We start from the raw sequence: 25,312 nt of genomic DNA on the forward strand, positions 1-25,312 counted from the left end.
TGTAATGTTAAAGTACTTTATTAAGGATAACTAAAAAATGAATTGGTACCAGAAAATGTGGTGAATAAAGTGAACTGAAATCAATACAGTGCTCATTCCCCTTGGGGGGTCTCAAATTGGCAGAGTGCCAAAAAATCCAAAATAGAACTATAAACATATAAGCACTTTAAAATTCCAGAAAGCGCTGTCACCTATGCCTGTTGTATCAAGGCTATAGGGGCTGTTTCTGGTACATGACGTCACTAGAACGCTATAAATTATAAACACTCACATATAGCACTAGTGTGTATATAGGCTCGTGATCATATGAAGCCACGCATAATAGTATATACTGTAAAAGTAATGACAATAGCATACAGAAATGATCAACAGTGTAGGTATAGGTAAATACTAACACTTGCTACATATCACACAAATAGAAGCTTGCAATATATGTCCACTCAGGTAAATGGTCAAAAAGACAAATAAGAAGTGTAGCAGTGAAACCCCACACAAGCTGACCCTGTTGGTTAGTAACTACGCACAGGGACAGAAAACGGGGGGTGGGGAATCCCTGCACACCAATATATGCTAACCCTGTGGGGGGAGCAATGCAGCAGGATCGAGTGGTCCCCAAATCTGACCCTCAATAACATACCCCTACAACACACGGGGGGGAGAGGGGAGGGTGAGGACAGAAAGAGGGAAAGAGGACCCTCAAACCACTTATCTGTGCTGGCCCTGGGTACACGATCCTTGTGGAGCAGGCTAGGTGAGTGCTGGGTGAGTGCGCAGCTGAAGGAGACTCAATCTGTGTGACGATCAGGTCTGCTTGGAGCTGCAGGCGTCCATGTTGGAAAATGTGGTGTGTGACGTCATGACGTCATGACGCCCTCTGACGTACGTTTCGCGATAGCTTCATCCAGAGATGTTGTCTTGCCATATTTCCAGCCCACTGGCATTTTCATTTCTTCACCCTTGTGATGATGTCACAGACTTTTGTTTAGTTTCATACCCATTCATTCTATCTCCTGCCTCTTTGGCTAATACCCAGCATACATCTCTCCATACTTCTTTGAGTTGTCCGAAGCTTCTGAATTGTCTTCGCATTTAGGATCCAAGTTTCACATCCATACGTGAGCACGGGCAGAATACACTGGTCAAACACTATTCTCTTGGGGCCCAATGGAATGTTCCCTGGGAAGATTGTGTTGTTTATCTCATATGCGCTGCATCCCATCTTCATTCTCCTATTGATTTCATTCAAAAGGTTCCCATGCATTGTTTTTTTTATATAAATATATCTATAAGAAAAACAATCTGAATTAATTAAAAGACTAATTATTCCCTTCAGTAATTGTAAAATGCCCTTTTTCTTTTTTTTTAAGTAGTGTGACTGTGATGAGTTCTCTCCCCATGTATGTTATACTAATTCTATTTATGAAAAAAAAGAAATAAGTCAACATTGAGTGGTTTGTACTGTATGTTTATTCGCATGGAATGTGCGCATTCAATTGATGTATGAAAGGAAAAAACCTGGGCGCTGCGGATTTCTGCATGGAAAATGTATTAGCCAGTAGTTGACATTTTGGCCTCAAGGGGCTTTCTCAAAAGCAAATGGCAAGATCACAATTCTTTCTCCGCAACGTATTACCTTGTTAAATTGTGCAATTTGAGATGGACAACCTGGCAGCTACTGGAATAGGCCCCAGAGTGTACTGATAGAATGTAAACAGTAGGTGTAGACACTCTACTTGTTGCAAAAAGAAAAGGGACATGACACATTTTACATTTCCATTCAAAAGCCTTGCCCCTCACCAAAATATATTCTGTGATGTGAGCGGCACACACGCATTGATCTTCATCTTGACAAATGAAAGCCTCTGAAACCCCTTTTACCCAGGCCCTTATATTATTCACAACTAGAGATGGGGGGATTTATTTTGAGGATTTGGATAGGCCGGTTCTTTTTGGTTCGTGGATTTCAGCAGATCAATCTCCAAACAGGGCGATTCACGTTTGGCAGATTTTATTATTATTATTATTGTGAATACATTCCGCGAATACTGTAAAGCTGAGGTGCTCAACTCCAGTCCCCAAACGCCCACAGGTCAGGTGTTCAGGATATCCCAGCTTCAGCACCTGTGGCTCAATCAGTCCCTGCTTCAGCACAGGTGGCTCAATCAGAGGCTCAGTCGCTGAAGCGAGGATATCATGAAAACCTGAACAGTTGAGGGGGCTTGAGGACTGGAGTTGGGTTCTTACAGTACTTGACCATTACATGAGAAACACAAAAATGTAACTAAATAAACACAGAATATGCTCTTAAGCTATTTATTTGAAATACAAAAAGAAAAATAAGAAATGTTGCTTCAGAGAATGGCAAGTTTAGCATAGAATTACTCGAACAGCATAGGGACATACTGTAGATCCATATTTGGTTTCCACAGCAGAATGGGTTATGCATCATAGACAGGTGTGTGATCCCACAACTAAGATTTTTGCTCTGGAAACCTATAATGGAGCTTCAGTAAGTGACTGTCCCTATATTGTTTGAGTAATTATATGCTAAACTTTCTATGGATCAATACTTCTTACTCATTTTTTTTGTATTTTGAATAATTAGTTTAAGAGCATGTTCTGTGTCTGCCTCATAAACATTTCTATTTGTTTTTTCCAGTTTAGAATTTTGTATTTTTGAAAATTTCCACACGTGTCTTTGATCTTGAAAACATTACAGGAAGTTGCTTTATGTAATAAATACAGCGAGTGTGATTAATGGGCCAATATATCAATAAGATCTTACCAATTTTGATGAAGAAACTAAAATAACAGTAGTTATTTGACTTATGTTTTCTGATACTTCTGTCATACATTACATACATTTCCATAGAATCGTTTTATCCTAATTTAATGGCAAACACAAAAGTGCATCTGCTTATTACCTACAGTATGCAATAATCTCAGTTTGTTTTGACAATAACACATAAAAAGGCGTATGGTATTTTGTAATTTTCTCTTTAACACACAGACAATTACACCTTTATTTGTTTGTTTTTTCAGCTGCTGTTGATACATCGGCACCAAAGAGTTTGCATAACAGCATTAAATGTAAGTACAGAATATTGTTGAATTTAAGATATATGTTCCATTATAATAATTGTTACTAGTATCACATGCTGGTTTATTTGTTTTTTTTCTTCAATGATCAAATAGTTACTTTTAATACCGACTGTTAACAACAATTTCTCCCGAGATCTTTGTAATGGTTTCAGTTATCTCAATTATTTCTGATGATAAGATAGTATTGTTCTTTACATATATAGCAGGTGCAGAGGGGACAATGGCAGAGTAAATAGGAAAGTATCTGACATTAAGGGGCTATGCTATAAGCCTCGATAAGGCTAAGGCCCCGCTGCCTGCGCTGCACACGCGCCTGCGAGGCTGGCTGCGAGGCTGGCTGCGCGTGCAGCCGAGTTCCCTGGTCTGCAGTGAGTTGCAGGGGAAACGACAGGGGGGGGGGATGGGGCGTGACGAGGGAGTGACAGGGGCGCGGCCATGACTTCACCCGGTAAGTTCGCCCTCATTCGCTGAACCGCCGGGGGGCTGTCACGAGAGAACAGCACTTATATATAATAACCGGGCCAGATTGAACAAGATTAGGATATAGTAAACTGACTGAATTTTTTTTCCTATGAGCAGAACAGACAGTACATCAAGCAAATAACATTACAGAAATATTTACACTTACTGGGGTTGGATAATGAGATATTCAGCCGAATACCAGCTCATTTAGTTGTTACAGTCACGACAAGCACAGGAATAAGGGATGCAAGGAATTATATAGATGCAGGACCCCATTCCTAACATGGCAGTTCAGTTATTGGTGAACAATTACCTTGTCCCAATCACAGGTTGACAGGTAACGCGAGCAGCAGGGTTTACCCAGCCCCTCATCAGTACCCGCCTCCCCTGGGCTCATTTGGCCAGCCCATTTACAAAGAAATATGACAAGAGTCCTGGGTGCCATCATGTCTAGTAAAATGGCAATTGGGGCAGAAACCCTTCCTGTAGGGGTGTTACATATAACAGGTCACAATGGTTAGTGTCCAAGTTAGACTTGGTTGCATATGCAATGTGGGCTAGTCACCTCCTTTGATGTACAGGTCATTCTCACCTCTGGCTAACTTTTCTACAGGGGACAGTAAATCACAAATCCTTTCAAAGAGCGTCCTTTGATTGTACAATTACATATCAGAGCGGCAATCTGGCGAGCTTTCAAAACTATATCCAAACATATAGTAAAAACAGAGATAACTCATAACTATATTTCACATGTAGTAAATCAGAGTAACGATATGTATGCGACATGGGTTCTTGGCATAGTACAACATATCCAAATTTCACCTTTCCAGCATGTATACAGCGAAAGTTATAATTTGACACTTTATCCATTGTCAGGGCTACAATACAATTCTCCCCCTCTCTCCATGTTAATACGTAGCACCATTACTTTCAATGGGCTGAAGGCTGTTGAACCTCTGAAGACATGATTTGTACATACGTAGTAATTACCACACAGACTGCAGGGGAAATACATCTAAGACCTGGGACAATTCTGCTGAAGCAGGGGGATGCAGATCAACATATACACAGATCCCATTAACCCCTCATATCCCGATCACGACAGGGGCGTGGCCTAGCACTCCGTCGCTAGTTCCAATCTCAATTTTCATGTCTGCCTCAAAAACTCGCAGCGCGGTGCCCCCCCCCCCCTCACAGCAGGCCCAGCCCCTTTGAGGGGCGATTCTTGTCCCTGCAGCGCCCGCCATAGTGAGTGCTGCAGCAGCCAGCGGGGACCAAGCCTAAGCCACTTATCGGGGTCTTTTCTCCAACAATGCCTACTGCTATTCAGTAAGCCTCGATAAGTGGCCGATAAAAGACCTTTTCGGCATTTTTTTTTCTCCAAAAAAAGAAATCGCCAGGCGACTTGCGATAAGCCACTTATCAGCAGGTTGTCACATTCGTGCAATTCTAGTAGCCTCGAGTAGGTTATTGGGGCTAATTGAGGCTCCAGAATGGCCATTTCCTCTGTAAAATTCTCCCGCCAGGAAAAGTTGGCGAGAAGTTGGTGAGAGAGAGCTTAGAAAAAAAATGCAACGGTTGTCCATTGAGTGATATAGTGGCTTATCATGCCCATATGTGGGTATGATACACCACTGGGCTAATCAATGGGTACAGGGTGGGTATAGAGGGTCCGGGGTTGGTGCTTAGGCCTTCTGGGTGGGTAGCGCAGGACGGGGGTTAACCTCTTAATTACTATAGAGGTTATTAACCGCTAAGGTGATTAAGGGGTTAGGGGCCATTAGATTGTATTTTTTTCATGTATTCTTTCTGGCATCGGAGGACATGGATCTGTAGTATGCTGGCGAGGATGCCCTTCTTGATGGCAAGGGTAAGTAGAAAGGTTTATTTACATTATACATGCTGGCTGGCTAATGTTTTATTTTATAATGGGCAAATGCACAATTATCCCTATGGGCATGATTTAACACTATGGCAGTCAATGGTCAACATAAAAAATAAACAACACCAACTATATCCAATTCAATCAAAACAATAACCAAATAAACAACAATAAACAAGTAAACACAACAAAATTACCATCAATCAATAAAGCAACTACCAAATAAACACCAGAATTAAAAATTAAAACACTCAAAAAAAGCCACCAATAGATAAAAGAAAACTCCAAATAAACACCATTATTAAAAATCAAAAGACCATAAATAGACCACAATTAAAAAGCAAACACACAAAAAAAAAACAGAAATAAACAATTGAAAACACAACAAAAAATGCCATAATGCAAATTCAAAACACAAAAGAAATAGCATAAATATTTAAAATCAAAGAACCAAAATACATGTAAAAGAAATAAAAGCAAGCATTTGCCAAAACAAAGCATTGCTTGTCACTGTATGTATGTATAGCCCTAAAGGGGCATACATAAATACATTGGCAATCAATGGGTAATGAAAAAAAAGAATACAATGAGGTTTAACTTTGCGCCTAGACTCAAGTGATGACCAATCTAGTTCTTTGAGCATTTCGCAGTGATCCATGTCTGGATAATAGTAATTTTGCCCATTAATGTACTGTATGTATTTGGGGGGGAGGGAGAGGTGGGGGTGTATTTTTTAGAATGTACTGCATCATTTTTTGAAACCCTGGACACCGGTGGGGACCACTGAGGACCCCTGGAAACCTGTGGGGCCCCTGGCACCTGCAGGGACCATCTGGAGACCACCGCGACCTCTGGTATTAATGCTGTGCAGGAAAAAAACAACATGCTTTTATGCATTTCTCCATCTCTTTTGTGCCAGCCATTAGCTGGTGTTAAAATTCGGCGAGTTTTTTATAGTACGATAAACTTACCACTGCTTTGTGAATAGCAGTTACTGGGCAAAAAACGGCGGGTTTGCCATTTTCTGGCCTATAGGACGACTTTTTTTTACTGACTGTTTATGGGTGATAAAAAGCCACTGTAGCGCGATACTGCACTGTGCTTTATGAATAGCAGAGCAGGCAGTATCACGCTACAAAGGCATTAATCACCCTTTAAACCACTTATCGTTACTTTGGGAAGCGTCCCCAAAGTGTTTGTAAAAGTACAGAAAGGTAGCATAGTATAGTAGGGATGCTATGAGATATATGTAATAATAGTATATATGTGTGTGTTAGAGTTGTTTATATCCAACTCATTGCCAACAATGTGATTTATATATCAAAATGAAAAAGTACTGTAGCAGATGACATTGTCCTCCCAGTTATCACTACATATCCCAGTATAGCTCAGAATATCACAGAGTTTCCATAGGATTATGTTTGCAATGTCTGCGTAATATATTACCTCAGAGGGAACAATGAAGCTGATAACATATGTATGTGCACAACCTTTGCTCAGAATTAACAGTGAACGTAGTGATGACCGAATGTCATTTTTTCAGAATGCAAGTAGAAGCATTGCTAAGCGATAATGGGGTAAAACTGGATTGCAGACCTGCCTGAGAAATGCAAATGCACCGCACGTGGTATTTGCATTTACTGTACACTGTACGGTGGAGGGTTTTTGACACTTTTTTTTACCCACCATAACTTTTTTTTAATGTTTCGTTATACTTTTTCATAAAAAAAGATCTGTCATATTAGGTTATTAAAAGTTCTAACACATACATTCCCAGCAAGCTCAAACCCCAACACCCACCACATCATATACACTGTATATATATTTGTGACCTGGGTTCCCCTCTCAGTCCCTTACCTCAGCTGCCGTTCGGGTGAAGGTGGGTGCCGGGGGAGGGGAGGGGGGTGTTGCGCTAGGCGAGCGCATCGCCGGCGACTCCTAGTCGTGGCACCCCATTTTGGATTGCGTTGTGCAGGCGCGAGATGTCCCGCATGCGCAGTACAGGCGCGCGAGGCGCGATTGAGCAGAGGGGCATCCGTAGGGGACTACAAGCCCCATGATACTTAGGGCATACCACACGTGACAACAGGGAGCCAATAGCGCGTCCGGATCCCCTTCAGCAGGGAATGGATACTTTTGGCGCGCTGTGAACCACGCCAGTCGGAAGAGGGACAGCAAAGGGTCAGGTAGTGTCCAGGGAGTGGTACTCCTCTGGGCTAGGCCAGACTGTGTCCCCCAGGCCCCAGTTAGGCCCCGACTCACTAGTAGAGCAGTGATTGCTTTAGGGACAGGTCCTTAGGTAGGGAATCTGCCCCATTAGTTATTTGGTAGTCAGGGCTACAACTGCTACGCTGCGCAGCCCTGCAAGGTGGGTTCTGGGACCAGAACACCACAAAGGACACAGAGACTATCCAGGCGGTGATATTATCCACGCCAGAATTCACCCCACGCGGTGGTGGACGACGACGTCGGACCGGACGGATTCCCTGTCGTATTCTGCGATACCCGGGTGGTTTTTACCACTAACTGTTAAAAGTATTTCGCCTAGTGGACTTTTCCTACTCAAATAAATGTTAACAAATGATATGTAATTTCTGTGCAGATATAAGAATACATGCAGTAAGTAACAATGGCACAGAACACGGCTGATGAAATGCTATAGGCTTACTGCTGAAGAACTGTTTCCCTTATTGCTTGCTAAGCACTCCTGATGAATGGGAAATCCCACACCTGAAATTACAAAAGGAAATAGATGACAAAGGGCAAGTGTACAGGAAAATGATTTGATTTAGTGCATTCTCTCCGCCTATTGTTGCTGCCATCGTTTTACCGAAACAGCAGTTTTACAGATAATTTCAACCTTTTAACTATCAACCTCTCCAGAAGTATTCTTCTTATTCTTATTTTTCTTTCCACTTTTATGGCTGTACGCAAAAGACATGTGAAATACTGTAGGGGTATCTATCCTGGTCGCATTGGAAAGGTGCAATAATAGGAGCATGTCAAAATGTGTCTGACAATAAATAACACCAACATGTAACACATTCACATGTATTTCCATAATTTGTAACTAATTACTGTATGACAACAATAGTAATAATAATAATGCTGCTAGAACCAGTTTACTCTCTCCTAAATCTGTCTCAGTGTCTCCCCTGCTGAAATCCCTCTCCTAGCTTCCTATTAAATCTCGCATTACTTACAAAATTCTCCTCCTCACTTTAAAGGCTATGCACTATTCTGCCCCTCTTTACAGTTCCGCCCTAATTTCTCGCCTACACCTGTCCGACTCTTGCGTTCTGCTCCAGGATATCTTCTGACTACCCCTTTTGTAACTAAAGCCCTCTCCTACCTAAAACCTTTCTCACTCAATGCCTCCCCTGCCTCCCCCCCCCCCCCCCATACTCTGGAATGTCCTCCCCTTCAATATTTTACTGGCACCTCTCTCTCCAGGTTTAAGAGCTTTCTTAAAACTCACCTTTTTAATGAAACATATGGGAAGCTCCGTGGCTGATACTATACATCTCATATGCACTGACCTTGGCCCCTTGCAGACGCACTTACCAGAACTCCCTCATACTGTCTCTGTATGTTCTTCCTACTAACCAGAACACCTGTTCTGCTCCTAAAATTCCGGCATAAATATATTTTTACATCTTTTCTCCAAAAAACTGTTTTATATTCAGTGCTCAAAGTGGTTTAAAAAGTGATGGTACAGTACATTTATTAAAAATTAGAGCAAAACTCTGGACTATATTTTACAAAGATTTAAGCAACATTTAAGTTTAAGTGGATCAAAAGAACCCCTTTTCTTTTACCAGACAGGTAAATATAAAATTGTAAAGGAAAAAGTAATGGTACTGTATACTGCGTGTGAAAATAAGTTGTACTCTCTATCTCCCAATAACATTATTTTTTTTATGAAAAATGGAAAGCAAAGTTTATTTATACATGCATTTTAGTATAGTTATATAAGTAAAATAAATAATAAGTATAGTGAAGAAAATAGATTAAATAAAACAATATGGGCCATTTTTACTAAGTGGTGCTACCGCTGTATTTGTTGGGGAAGGAAGAGCAGCAGAGTTGTTGAGCAGGTGGGAGGGGCCTTGGTGCATTACCTCACCAGCGGACCCATTCTGTAAGTGGGTGTGGGAGCCCGTCAGAGGAAAGCCAGGCCCGGAATTACCATTAATAGTAGGATTAGGCATTTTTTTGCAACATTTAATTACATTTGCCTATGATTGTTCCTCCACTGTGTAATAACATTAACCTAATTGGTATTTACTAGGGAATTTGTGCAGGCAACCTCACTCCAGTCTTTATCTAACAAATTAATGAAACCCCCTGGCTGGCATTGTTTTGCTTCTCTGGAATCAACAAGTGGCTTAAAGCTGCAGACCAAGCAATATCCTACGTGTGTTTCTTAAAAAACACATTTTATCTGAAATATTATTGGTGATCCGACCAATATTAGTTTGACACCAATACCACTGCTGTGTAGCACCTAACCTTTTTATCTGAACGGTTACGAAGGGACACCGGATAAACCACAACAAATATGTCTGTATGGGTACGAAGAAATACCAGGTTAATTACAAGACTAGACTAGATACCTTTAAATATTCCCAAATACTTGGGCTACAATTGGAATTAGGGAGTTGTGTGTGAACATATTGTGCACTTACCCTTACTGAGATTCCACAACCGGTTTACTTATGAGCCACATATGAGCTACAGTTAAGCCTGATTAATCTGGTGAGTACTATATGTATGCACTTACCTGTGTCTCCGTGATTTAGGAGACGACCTCATAGCAGCCTGCAGTGTCTATTTCCACACTGTTTGGTTGTAATCGAACACCCGATTGGCTAGGCTGCCACTAGGGGCTCACACATTGGATACTGCAGGGCTATCTACAATACTTGCACTCGCAAGCCTGTACAAGCCGCATTGATAGTATCAGTGACATCGGTATCTTCTGGTGTGTACCTGATACATCTGATTGAGACTCTTTACACTCCCTGCGCCGAGTTCTGTTTTAATTCGCTCCTTCGTCGAGGCATTTAGTTGAGTCCATCAGTCACACCATTTAGACTCACACGTTTTTTGCATCCAACCTTATTTTATTACCTTTGAGCATAGCTCACCAATAAACTGTTTTTAATATTGACATCAGATCATTGGACATCCCTCTGTCCCTCCTCATCTCCCTCCTCATATCTTACTGGTTGTCTCTGTGTTACTCACTGTGTTAGAGTGCTCTCGCTATTGGGGTTCTTTCTTCTCTTAGTATACGATTTCCCTATCCTTCCCCAGATTGGAGCACCAATCACATTTCTTTAGTCCTTCTCCTAGCAGTCGTGAGGGTTGCTCCCCACTCCCCTGTCCCCCCTAGTTCATTACTGCTTTAAACACTCAACTTTCAAAATAAAACCCCACTTCAGATGCTCTTCATATTAAATTACATCTTTGGCGAAGACGTTTCAAATGAACTTTAGTCTCCTTGCTGGTCTTTGGCAACAGCCAGCACATTAATATGCTTTAATGTCAAAGGGAGACTTGGCATCTTGTCACATCTTGTCGCCTATAACGGGTTAATCATACTCTATTAATCGGTACAGTTATTAAATATCATGCTTTGAAGGTCTGGCTAAAATAATCTCGCTTTGCAACATCTATTTCAGTAGGTGAAAAGGCTAAAATTAAATCTCCAGAAAGTCTGCACAGGTGCCTGAGCTTCATTCATGAATGTTTTATGAGTCGGATCAATGTAGTCACTATTTTTAGCTTCTTCTCAGTGAAATGTGCTTTGTGCCTGGATGTATTTGTTTGTAAGGTTTCTGAACTGTGAAAAGGGCCATTGTATTTTATAGTTTACGTGCTTTAAAAACTATCTGTAAGAAGAAATACAATAACAATGCTATTTGTTGTAGTAAATATGACAGTGTGCTTCAAAATACTGAAACACAAGAAAATGCATGCAAAAAAAATTACAGTTGTTTCCTCTTGCCTGTATTTTTTTGCCCTTCATGGCAGAATTCCTGCAAAGAGGAGCAATTAGGCAGGGGTCATGACTGGGTGGACCAGGTTCCTACTGGAGAGTGCAGGGGATGGGGGTGACCAGGCTATATAATAAAGGTTATACCCTCTGGTTACCCCTGAAACTGTGGAGTCCCTGGCAGCTACCTAGCACTATAAGCCAGGGGCCAGGTATCATTACATGCAAAGTTAAAGTGCCCCCTGCTTTTCCACTTTCCATGTTCCCTTTGCCCCAGACTCATGAAACTTTGAGTGTATGTTTTAGCTGGGATATTTGGGTAAGAATGCAATTTCACCCCCTCTCCCTTTCTCTGACCCCTCTCTCCCCCTCTTTCTTACTCTCCCTCACCACCTCTTACCCTCCTCCACTCTCCCCCTTTATCTCTCTCTCACTCTCTCTTCCCCTCTATCTTCCCTTTTTCCAACTCTATTTTTCTCTCCCCTACCCACTCTCTCACCCCTTCACTTTCTCAATCCCCCCTCTGCCCATTCCCCCATTTTTTCTCTCTTCCCCTCTCTCTCTCTTCCATCTCCCCGATTTCTGTCACTCTTCCGATCTCTTCTCCTCTCCCTCTCTCTATCTGTCACTCTTTTCCCATCTCTCACCTCCATTCCCTTCTCCCACATCTCTCTGTCTACATCTTCCACCTCTCTTTCACTCTTTTCCCCTCTCCCCTCCTCCCTCTCTCTTCCACCTCTCTTCTCACTTACCCCCTTTCACTTTCGCCCCTATCTCTCCCCTTCCCTCACCCTCCCACCTCTCTCTCCCTGTTTCACTCTCTCGCACTTTCCTCCATCTTTCTCACTCCCCCTCCCCTTTCTCACTCTACCCTCCTTTCTCACTCTACCCCCCTCTCTCTCACATCCTTTACCCCCCTCTTTTATAATTTTACCTAGGGGGTGCCTCTACTCATGAAGGGTCTCACGGCAAAAGGGAGCTGGGGCTACGTGGCCGAATCACAAAGGGGTATGGCTAGAGAGGGCCCACAGCTGAAGAGAGCGGGTGCACTGTGGCATACAGAGTCCCTGGTAGCCTGAGGCGGAAGTTGGGCCCGGGACATTTGTTCCAGCTCTACCCCCATCGGCAACCCTGCCTACAATATTTGGTTTTGTTTGTGCTTTTATTTCATTATTGACCAAGCAGACTTAGGGGGGTGTCCACTAATCCTTTATTTTTATTCCCATTAACAAAATTCCGGCTATTCTGGGAGTGCTGTTTGGGACTACTGGCCTATTTTCATGATACAAACATAAATAGCTTTTAATGTTAACATTAGCTTTCAAATCATGACAGAACACAAGAAAACAAATGACTATATTCAGAAAATGAGAAAAATATTGTTTTAAAAGACCTGATAAGGAGTTTAGTTTTAGATGATCCACGGAACATACAGGAGCAACTGCACTGTATCTATAATGAACAATATGTTTGATCTGCTTGGGTATTCTGAAAATGTTCATATATAAATTTGGCAATAAACTTCTAACTGTGAATGTGGTAAATTTGGGACAGTTTTTAAGGTTCCTGTTTTTTTAAACACTTTTATATAACCATCCATTGGATGTGATCAGATTGAATGAAAGCTATGGCTTTCTATATGCAAAACCAACAGAGAAAAAGTCACATTAAAGTTAAACACATTCAAAACATGCTTAGTAACAAATAAGTAAACACAAACCAGATCATTTATTCTTCAGACATCCTTGGGAACTCTGTACATGGCATGAAAGTCTCCCGGCGGCAAAAAAAAAAAAGCAATCATTCCTACACTGGTGCAGTATTCTTGCACTTCTTTTGTCTGTGTTTTGTGGCTGGGAGAGTTTGCTAATTGACCCTCTTAAGCATCCAAAAGGCTGCAAATCTAAAGGACAGGCTAAGATGGTTCTTTTTCAGTCCTTTTTTTCTAATAGCAAAAGCAAGACATTAAATACAGAATGCTTAGCCAAAGATCTACGAAATTAACAGAATTTCCTCGGCTTCTTACAGGTTTCCCCTCATGAGCGGAGTTTCAGCCCCAACTGTTTATCAGTTTGCTACAGCAATCAGAATCCTTCTCTGGGGTCAAACTACTGTACAGCATGTGACGCTGGGGGTGAATGAAACAGGTTTGGGAAGGGAGATAAGCAGATACCCTCAAGGGTTTCTTATCTCTCTAATGACTTGGAGCTGTTGGTACCTTCACCTAACACACAATGAACAGTGCAACTGTATTGTGATATTGACCGTCCAAAATTGGTGTCAGTTGCCAAAAGTTTTAAATTATGTCTTCTCAGCATCCCAAAAAAATAACGTGTCCTGTCATGTTTTTAAAAAATTCTGTTTTCTTATCAAACTCTATGGTTGCCTGAGTGTATTTACTTTGGATGAAAGTTCAGATCCACAGGTTGCCTGGCAAGCAAACCAGACCATTAAAATCAGGCTTAAATAAAAAGGAAAAACAAAACGACCTCTCTGCATGATTTTTCTTCTTATTGGAATTGGATTTTAAGACTTTTGTACACGGTATCTCTATATCTATCCAAATGCCATAAAACTCATAGAATAACCCAGATACCTAAAAAAATCATGCTTTATGGCCTATTCTAGTAGCTGTGAAGTGTTACAAACCACTTCTAAAGTGTCCTTTAGTTTTTATTTGATTTATTTATAAAAAATGTTTTACCAGGAAGTAATCAGATAAGAAGCAGGGCGCAACGATTTCTGCAACAACAACTAAAACTAATTCATGGGCCAATGTAACGAGGTGACGTTTCGGCAGACACAGCTGCCTTTCTCAAGTTTTGCCAGCCAAAACTTAGCCCATTAAATAGGTTTTTGGCAGAAATCTGTTGTGCCCGGCTTCTTATCTGATTGCTGAACTTGGAGTGCAGACAGGGATTTCCTGAACCAGGTGCACCGGTGTGTATAAGTATTTTGTTCTTTATTAGTGTGCAGCAATATCTCTTGTTTAGCTTACCAGGAAGTAATACATTGAGAGTTACCTCTTGTTTTCAAGGATGTCCTGGGCACAGCGTTATAACAATACATGGTTACATTAAAAGAACAGGGCTATACAGTCAATTTACAGACATTTCATGGACAGATACAGTTGGAAAATTGGGTACATGGGGATAAAAGGGCTTGAGAGTTTCAGATTGAAATAGAGCAGCTTTAACATCACCAAACATCAGTGAACAGCAGCAAACGTCTCACTTAGCTGCCCTTTAGCTGCGCCAAAGGCTGTCCACCTTTGGGGTGACGCAGATGCACACTGAAGGGGTTCAGGTTGAATGCAGCTACGCAGATTGGCATGCTTTGAAATTCTGTAAACTCTTCCCACATGTCCAATCCGTGTCTAAAATGCTTTTTTAGAAGCGAGTTCACTCTGGTTCTGCCAATCCGATTGGTTTGTCAAAAAAGCCTCCAACTCGCATTTCTTTACTAAAACTGCTATTCTAGTTCCTCCATTATGCAAAACACTTCCAAAAACTCACATTTTTTTTCACGCCACCTCAAGGGTCACAAGATTGGTGTTGTAAGTTCCATCCCGAGCCTGAAATATGGGTTTAGCTGAGATAGCAAAACCCATAAATCACACAGGGGATGGAGTTATCACTACCTCAGGTCATTCCGCTTCCAAAGCAAATGCAATCCATACATTTTGGCTGTTAAAACGTGCGGTTTGTCACTTTTTTTAGAAGTGGTTTAGAAGAAGTAATTTCCAATAGAGAATACCGTTATTTCTCACATTTCATTCTGCTACATCTGAACATACCAAACCATGCGGTTTGGCAATAGCAACCTCGGAGCTACTAGAATAGGCCCATTAGAGTTGGTAAGGTAACACAGTAATAGCGGTAGCATAAAAATATTTGGGCTATGGATTTACAGTTAGGTGCTACAGTCTTTAGCATGTGGTCTGAAATTGTGAGAATGAGATATTACATTTGCGCAAGTATCCATGCGTATGCTTAATATCTGTTTCAAATGTACGACTGTGTGTAACAATTATGTAATCGTAATGTTAGCATGTATTTACATCATGTGCTACAGAAGGGCCAAAGGGTTTAACTCATTAACCAAGTAATGATTATTATTATTGAAGTATTTAAACTTTATACTTATTACCATATATGTTTTGTCAATTGGATGTAGCATTGGGCACCCCCTGTCTTTTGTTGTATACAATTGCCACGCTCAGTAGCACTCTTTTTTGACATAAATATATATTCATGATGTGGTGGGTGTGGGAGTTTGAGCTAGCAGGGAATGTGTGTTAATCAATTCCTGACTGGTAACAGTTGTTTGGAGGCTGTGGCACCTCCCCCCCAGAGCTCACTCCTCCTCTCCTTTTTAACTTGGGAGGTCTTTTCACTTTGCTGCAAGAACAGGATCTACTATGGTTCTTTCCCCTCATACAGAGGTAAAGGGAAGGGTTCACAGTGTAGTGTAGGACCTGCATTTTTGGTTATACCTTGACGTTTGGTATGCAGGCTTACGACACTTTGGCCAAAGGGTTTAAATAAAATAACCAAGTAATTATTATTCTTATTGAAGTATTTAAACTTTGTACTTACTGTATTACCATATATGTTTTGTCAATTGGATGTAGCATTGGGCACTCCTGTCTTTTATGTGCTGCAGATAACACATCTTGGGGTTGACATTGTCTGCAGCAACTCAGCATATGCATGTGCAAAAGCCATGTGCAAAAGTGTGCCCAAGAATGTCTGAAGAAGCAAGAGAATTGAAAAGAAAGGTCAAACATAAAGAAGCATTTCCAGTTAAGAAAATTAATATTCCTGCTGCCCCAGTTAGGAAACATTCATTTCAGCTGTGTGAACTCCCTTCTCCCAGAGGCAGCAGTGTATTTTAAAATCCGCCGCCCCTAGGCACAGCTGTTGCGGCTGCCTCCTTACCTGCAGCCCCCCTTCAACTTCTGAACCACAGAGTCAATTGAGGCCGTGGACGTCACCAACATGATGTCGCACAACGTGACGTTGCCATGGTAATGCGACGTCATTTGACACTGCGGTTCAGGAGTAGGTGGAGGAGGGCGGCAGGTCAGGTGGTGGACGCAACAGATAAAATGACTTCCCATCAGGCCCGAAAGGCCAGAGAGCTCGGCAAAAGTATATGGGGGTGGACATTTTTTCTGCTCCCAAATTTTGCCGTTCTAGGCCCGGGGCTAATGGGAAATTCGCTACTGTCTAAAGGTGATGCCAGTATCTAAGGCAGGTTTAAAGGGATGATGTCACGGCTTCCTGTTTGCACATGTGACGTGCTACTAGCAGCCCATTCAGAGGTATGTATCTCAGGACGCAGGGTTCCCCTGAGCTTAAATTAACGAGGTTCAGCTCCTGAGAGGGTAAACTCCCCCTAGGAGGAAATGCCGATTTAACAAAGAGGAAGTAAACGTGCTTATAGGGCCCATTCTGGAAAATGAGAATAAATTGTAGCAGGTAGTGCCTGTGCAACAATACAGCACACGAACCAGCCATGGTTCATCAATATCTATGCTGAAATTCTTAGCGAGGAGGGGGGGGGGAAGGTGTTCCAATTTAGTAGTGTCTCCCCTCAACATCAACACGATGATCTTTTGCTTTGCCACTATGGACATCGCTTGGCTCCACTGGTGACAGAACTGCTGTTACATCATCATTCACCTCCGGCACGTTGCTTCTGTAGGTATACCAACCAGAGAAACTTGTTCCTCTTTGGGGGACATCTTGGAGTCTCTGCTCCCATCTGCCCTTGTGTGAACATCCGACGTGCTCTTCTCCTCTCTGACTTCTTCGGCGGTTGCGGATCGCCTGCAGTACAGGGGAGGTGGCTCCATATCAGCTCCTGGCAAATGAGTTGAAACATCCATCTCGCTGGAATTCTCGCTGCCCAGTGCAGGAGTAACATCAGTAAGGACATTCTTTAAGCCCCTAAACGTCGACCTTTGTAAATAACGCGTGCCGCATTCATCACACCTTGCAGTGTGTGACAATTCTCCTCCAGGGCACCTGCAGATGGCACATACAACCTGGAAGAACTCTTTGCCTTGGATAGAAATCACAAAGACCCCGCCTGGGACTTAATAATGTGGGACTGTTACAGCAGACATAGTAGACTCCATGTTGAGCTGAGGTAGCGACATTGTAATGTGTTCAATTTTGGGGGTGAACACTTACTAGAAATACTGCAAACTTCTCACGCTTTAGAGACATAGTCAACAGTTTAAATCCAACTGTAAGCACAAAGTCCAGCTCAGGGCATCCAGCAGGGAGGGTATGGCTTCAAGTAGCCAGAGGTGCTTTTTGCCTCATGATAAAAGCCCTCCAATATCAAGACTATTAGGGGCGGGTGTAACTCTTTCCCTTGACTTTCATAGAACAGTGTAGAAGAGGCACGGCCATACGTTCGCGCCACTAGGGTAGGCGGGCTCTCTGTCTTAGTTGCACCCTTCCACCATTTTTGCAAAACTGATTATTTTGGCGGCAAAAATAACAATGCCTACTTTGCAGAAACTTTGCTTTTCAGGAAATATTTGCACAGCAGTCCCTATCATTTCTGCAATCTCTTTTTAGCAAGAAATTGGCTCCACTCTTCTGCAAAAAAACTCTCTTTGCAGGACATTCATACAATATAATACTTAGTCCTTGGACATTGCAAACTTTAACTTCTGGCGCACAAACTTGACAAATAGTCGCATGACGAAGTATACAAGTTATACGAAACGCGTAGCGAAGAGTGTAGTTATCCAGTCTAACATTTAATGGTTAGCTTACACTCATGTGTATTTGTTATTTTATAGGTCTTGACTCCTTATACGGGACGGCTTAAGTGAATATGACTAAGGGGGTGTCACGATGACATCAACTTTTATCAACACATTTATATTTCTGGGTACTTGATTGAACAGAACAAGTTGCAAAATAAATTGTGATTTATTTCCTTAATAGACAAACACACAACATCTGCAGAATACACTTAAAACCACACTCACTGGGATCAGGAAACAAAATAAATTGTCCTTTGCACGAAAGAAATTGTCCTTTGCTTGCCAGTGCAAGAAATGCAGCCTTGGTTTTAAAAGTCCTGTGGTTATGTGGTTATTAACCCCTTCACTCCTGGACTGGTTGCTGCTGTACTGGAACAAAGTCTTGCATCTTTACATCATGGATTAAAATTCAGGAATCACACTGGGAATAATTGGGAAGCCACATTTATAGACTGCCCAAAGCTATCTTTAACATGTGGATCCAATCCCCTCGTGGGAACAAAAAAAAACACGAATAACCAAGTGACCCACAGTTCATAAGACCGGTCATAAAGGCTGTCCGGTGGGCAGGGTGCATGGGTCAGGTTGACGCCCATGCCACTTAGCACACCTGGGCTACACCCAGTTCTTGGGCCCACTGGGTCTGGTCTCTGTCTGCTGTGCATCAGTATGCCAGTATTGTATACATTATGGGCCTCTGGGTCTTGTCATAATTGACACTCTTTTAGACAGGGGGACTCTAAATCTGTGGGAGCCTTTTGAGGCTCCATCATAAAAAATAATTACAACCCTTTGAGGCTTGGTCATAAAAATACCGAAGCTCATTCACCCATATCACAGCTGGATATCCAAGTAATTCCTGTTTGGACTTACAAAAAAATACCTCCTACCTTACATTTAAGATCTTCTATCATGTGTTGGTTAGAGGGTATTGCAAGCAATGCATCTTGTCTTTTACCCTCGCAGACAGGGAATGGCCTGCACATGGGGAATAAAAATGGCGGGGTCAGGGTAACAACAGTAATGCATGGCAAATCAGGTATTAACCATTTCCTCCCCGTCACAGGGGGTTTTCCACATACGAGCACTCCCACTAAGTTCACATCCGCATGAATCCGGAAGTGATTTATCAGTGAGTGTTACTGACTCAGTCCCAGCGTGGGACTGGTGTATAGGAAATTACACCCTGTCCCCTCACCTTACCCACTGTACAGCCGATGCGTCGAGGAGATCATTTGACCTGTCTGTGAACCAATCCTTACTTACATGTAAGTTACTATTATTGTTGTTATTTTTATCTAAATATACTATTATCCTTACCTTGGTGCGCTTCTGTGTTCTCTTTCTTGGCTGTTCAGTCCACCGACGGAGTCTTCCAGCGGTGGACGTTTTTGAAGTGGGGGGAAGCACTTCATGCCACAGGAGCTGCAAGAGGGAAGAGAGAAATTATTTACTCACCATCATCCTAGGAAGCAAGAGCGTGGACTGAATATCTTTTGACAAATAGTCCTTGATACTTTAATTGTGCAAACTAGTTCCTCTGGCAGGAAACAGGAATCCCATTTACTTTGGCAGAATTTTCTTTAGGGGGAAATTTTGGAGCCACTATAATTCAGCAAAACTATTTTAACACAATACTTTAGCAATACAACACTTAGTGCATAAAACGTCCCACTGGCGAGGGACGACAATTTCTTGCTTATTCTGTTAATGTGTGGTTGAAACCTATTCCAACTTAACATTGCAAGGCAGTATAACCAGCCTCACACTGAGAAGACCCCAAAATTTGAAACAGTTGCCTGTGAGTAGGATTACTGCCCATGCACTTCTTTAACCCGCCTATGCTGAAAAGCTGTGTAATACAGCAGGCATTGGCCTATAGGGGTCCAGGTTCAAATTTACATGAAGTAAATGGTGACACTCATTCATGACATGAAGTAAACGTTGATGGCTCATTTGCATGTCATTTCCCAGAATTCCTGGCTGCAGTGGAAGCACTGTATGCTAGGTGAAAATGTCGAAAAGCGGGGTTGCAGACCTGTCTGAGACATGTGAATGTGCTCACAAGTGATATTTTGTATTTGCTTATTCGGTGTAAACGTTTGAAAAAAAAATTCTCTTTAGTTAGAGAACGGGTGAATCACAGTGTTTGGTATGTGTCGTTTGCAAAAATAATCTTCACAGTAAAAAAGCACCAAAACAGTTTCCACGGCGGGAAACACACGTAAACTGTGGTGAAAAATCTGTAACACTTTTGTTTTCACAGTTCAAAACCATATTGCATGTCCAGTACCCCATTGGGCACCAAATGTAGCCCTCCTTGCCCGGCTCTAAAGGAGTTTACATTGAGATGGATATATACATGGCTGTGCTCAGTCTCTCGTACCTTTTCAGGGTGCTGGATCCGTGCAGGCTGGGCGTGGATATGCAGATAGAATAATAATGGCCGCCAGGAACTTTTATAGTACAAACAAGAGCTCTATTCACGTCCGATGACAATGCTCACCATACAAAAACAGACTTCACTTCAGACACAAACTAATGGCAAATAATATGCCTACTCTGTGCTTCTTCCCCTGGTAGCTCTCACTCCTACGCTGGGGAGGTTCTCTTGCCTGTTTACCTTAGTAATAGTTAGAATCTCCTGCATAGTGTCAATAGTGGACTTATGGTGAGAATACAATGTCTTCGGGTATCAGTATTCGGTCATTCTGTGTACTGTATACGTCATGCGTGCATATTGGATCGTACCTTCTGGTAGGGCTGATTTGATTATGCTCTGGAGCTACTACTCTGATAACTCCTATTAAGCAATGTTCACTCCTCTTCCTGAATGATAACAATCTTGGGCCATTACTATAGCCTCTAACTATATAGGGCACGTTCCTTAACTGAAAATAAATGGTGACAGAACATCCTAAATCACATAATTATACACACAAACCTATTTACAGGACTCACTGTGAGGCTTCAGTCTGAACTCTGAAGAACGTGTTTCCAGAACATTAGGTGGATCTATATATAGAGTACTTTTCTATCTCCCTATAGTGATATCACTGCTCACAAGACATAACAGGGAGTGGTTATCCTTACTGCATAGTCATCCTACATCACATGATGGGGAGGGGAGTAACCTGAGTGATCCCACACAGTTAAAACATTAAGGCTGTTAACTCCTTATACTAACTAGAAGTCCCCAAAAGGCGGGGGGGGGGGGCTACGTGGTCATTAAACATTTATTTTGGTACAATTTCTTAAATCCCTGCTGCTCTCATATACATGTTAAACAGCACACAGAACCACAGCAAGCTCTTTTTGGGAACCCCTAAGCTCTCACATACATGAACACTGCTATCTGACAAGTATGTAATCCGCTGATGTGAGTCTATGACAACTTTACTGCTTTTTTCTGACTCCTATAAATAATCGTTAAAAGCTTCACTTACATGAGGCATTATTAGTTTATGGCATCAACACTAGGGACTTGCGCTGCTTTTAAATGCTTGCACTTTGATCACGGTGTCATGCACCAAGTGACAAGTTCTCCACTGCTCTTTTCTCCTGGGAAGAAAGAATAGAAGATCTTTAAAACCCTCATTAGCTTGGAAGTAGAAAGAATATTATTTTGTCACTGTGCATGAATGTCTTTTAACAGGGTTGAGGCAGTTACTCACTTGCAATCTTGCTAACAAGTGTAATATGTCAAGAGCGGGGCAGAAGAGTTTCAGGCAGAAGACATTTGACAATTAAGAAAAAAAAGCATGTTCATATTTACATGACATCCATCAAATGAAAGTCTAATTGGTTTACTGTGATTCTCACATTTTGTAGGGTTTTCCAATGCTAATGAACATGACACCTAATTTGCATGCCCACTACTGGCGTTGGCAGATCACAGACTACATGCATATTTACTAAACTAAAGTCAAGGTCAATACGTGTAAGAAGCCATGTAGAAAGAGATGAAAGTTAGCTTGTCTTTTGGAGTTTTATCATGTACGGATGTATGGTTTATAAAGCCTGAAGTAGCATAATTTGCCACATCAATAACTCATCCCTTTGAGGAAAGACAGAGTGTGACTAGTAATTCTGCCTTCATAATTCATGCTCCTTGATTAAACCTGTTCTTGACATGTAGCCACCCTTCACTTCAGAGATATAGGGTTACAATTATACCTAGGGAAATGAAGATTTAAACACAGTGGTCTGTGCTTGTGCATTCTGTATGCAAGTCACTGAAATGCAACGTATAGCAACTACAGTACACTGTAATGACATGCCACTGAGACACTGAGACACTATAAAGGAACACAAGACACTGCCATGTTCATGTAAAGCTTATTTCCCTTGGAGGACCCAGGGTGGCTTCTTGTTCAAAAGTACGCCTCTTGTAAATTGTTTGGCTTATGTGAGCATTGTCAGACGAATCTGCCCATACAGTACTTGAAATGGCTCCTTTGTCCACGAGTCAGAGTAGCAGGAAAACATAACCTGTGTGAAACTTCCTCTGCCCTGCTTGGACCAATGAAAGCGCCTGGTACAAGGTGGAGATAACAAGGGGGTTTAAAAGGAAAAAGGAGAGTGACCTTTTTCTTAAAGGCTTAGTGTGCCTACAGCGTGGTTTACTTACACCCCCACCTACAAACTGAGAAGACACAGTTTTGTGGAAGTAAAAATTGGTCACAGCTTTATTGCCTTAACAATATTTGAAAATAAACTGTCAGCCAGTCGCTTGTCATTTTGTCGTCAGCAATATTCTTGGTATCTTCCGATGGGAGCCCTTCTCCAAACCGCCCCTGATCTACCGTTCGGTGAGAGACATCTCCCGCCCGCCTGTCATCCGCTCACCCTCGCTTCCCCTTTTCATGGTTGTCTGGACCTACCCGCATAGGATAGAGCCCAGCTTCCTAAGGTTGGTGCCAGGGGTATAGCGCCGACAGCCTTCGTCGGTGCCTCCGGCCCGCACAATCTTTTTGGGCGGACCGCTATCTGGGGCCCATCCGCATAGGGTGGAGCCACATTTCGGGTATTTACGGTGTCCCTACGATGACTGGCCTGACAGTTCTGCCACCCGGAGGCCTCATTAAGGCCACTTACTGGGGACTCACCACACACACCAAGCTGTGACCCTAAACCCTGACTGCTGATCGTTTGCAAAGGCCTGCGCATGTTAATATCCATGCTAGCTGCAAACCCAGCATGCTCGCTGCCTGCTCCCGGGCCCAGTAAATGAAAGAATGATCTATCATCAAGATTTCCCACCCTTCGCCTGCTTTTTTTGACATTTCGACTTTCTTTCATTATTCCGTTTGAGTGCTGGGTACCTTCCTGTGTGTTACATATTATTTAATTACTCGCCACTGCCGCCATGTGTTGTTATATGTTTTCCACGTGCGGGGGGCTAGCGACTGCTGCGCCAAATCCATCAATCCCTCTGCCCTAACTGATACAGATCATTTGGGCAGGTCAAATTTCTTTCCTGTGCGTCTGGGGCTGCCCGCCTAAATGCAAGCCACTTGAAGCAAGATAATGCATCTGCGATTATATTAAGCTTCCCTGGGACATGCCATGTTCTTAGTTAGCCCCGTCTCCACCCAGTTAGTTGGCCATGAACCTGTACACCACTTCCCTCTAAAGTATGCCCCACACCCTTGCCCCCCTGAAGCATCAGTGAATAACTTCAGGACGTCGCTGGTCTCGCTGTCCTTGACCTTCTACCACTAAATTGCCTGAGAAAAAAAACCATATCTCCAGGTCTGCCTTAAGCTCCTGTCACGTGTGCTCACCACAAACTGGACTAGACCGCGGGGCTGAGGTGGGGATGTATATAACCGCCGCCCTACACCCATGGGACCAGGTCCAAAGTGCAGAGTCAGAGTTATGTAGCCGGATCAGGGTAGGAGAGTTCGGGTATATCATGGTACTTGACGTGGTCTGGGGTTGGAGAGAGAAAAGTAGTCGATATCCGTAAACCGTGGTCGAGGAGAGGAGAGAGCGGGGGTCCAATAACAAGCCGAAGTCCAAGGGTACAGAAGAAACAGGTCCAGGTATGAGCAGGGGTCACAGCACAGGTCAGGCAAGGCACAGGAACAGGCAAAACACAGGCAGCAGCGAGCACAGCACATAAACATCAGTTTATGCTCAGTAACTTGCACAGGAACAGACAGGGTAAATGAAGGAGGTGGGAATCAATCAGGAGGCAGCAGTGGAGTAACATCAGACATAGGCTACGAGGAGGAGGGGTGTTTGGCTGCAGGTGAGAGACAGCTGATACCTGTCTTGGGATCAGCTGCGGCACTGCATGCGCGCGTAGGAAGAGCGCAGCGTGGGACGCGCGCGTCGCCAGCGCAGGCAGGCGCCATGGTAACGTGCCAGAGATGTGCCTCTGCTGGTGTTTTATTAGGTTGTTGCGCACGCGCAGACAGGGGTCTGCGCACGCCGCAGGCACTGTTGCATAACGTGTCAGAGGGGCGGAGCCTAGCAGCGATCCTGACAGCTCCCTAGTGATTTGGATACGGTGTTGGGTCTTCTTTGCCCCCGCAGTGGCCCTTTCTAACATGCATTTAAATAACCTGCCCATGGGGATTACTCTGCAGGTGAAGTTTAGCAGACCCAGCAGTGACTGCATTTATTTCAGGGTCAACTTCTTGGCCCCCTGACCTGACCTAGGCTAGTTCTAAGCTTCCTGACTTTGCCTGCAGTTAAGCGTGATTCCCTCGCCAGCGTGTCAATCTCTATACCGAGGAATTACAGTATTTCTGTTGGGCCCTCAGTTTTCTCCTCTGCTATGGGAACCCCCAATTCCTTCATAATCCCCTTAGTGCCCTCTAGCAGCCTGTCGCACAGCGGGGAACCCTTTGTGAGATTTATGTTTGTTAAAAAAAAGCTATTGGGGAATTGTATTCATTCAATTTTTTGTTATAACCCTTCGAAAGCCTCTATAATATTATTTTATTAATGTAAAGTTAAGGTTATGATATAAATGGTTAGCAAAAGGTGCAAAGACAAAGTGTGGAAGTCTAAAGAGACTGAAGGAGTGGCTCAGCAAGTAAAGCCACGGACTCTGAATATAATG

General features: G+C 42.8%; 1 protein-coding gene across 2 annotated transcripts in view; it reads left to right on the plus strand.

Moving 5' to 3' along the window:
* Nucleotides 1-25,312, plus strand: part of LOC142491930 (spermatogenesis-associated protein 7 homolog) — a 231,930-nt gene that overhangs the window by 81,543 nt on the left and 125,075 nt on the right. For both annotated transcript variants that reach the window (XM_075594726.1, XM_075594727.1), the window contains exon 4: nt 3,043-3,090. In XM_075594726.1, coding sequence (XP_075450841.1) covers nt 3,043-3,090 — 48 coding nt within the window. The remainder of the gene's footprint in view (nt 1-3,042; nt 3,091-25,312) is intronic.

Source organism: Ascaphus truei, chromosome 4 (assembly GCF_040206685.1).
Source record: "Ascaphus truei isolate aAscTru1 chromosome 4, aAscTru1.hap1, whole genome shotgun sequence".
NCBI lineage: Eukaryota > Metazoa > Chordata > Amphibia > Anura > Ascaphidae > Ascaphus > Ascaphus truei.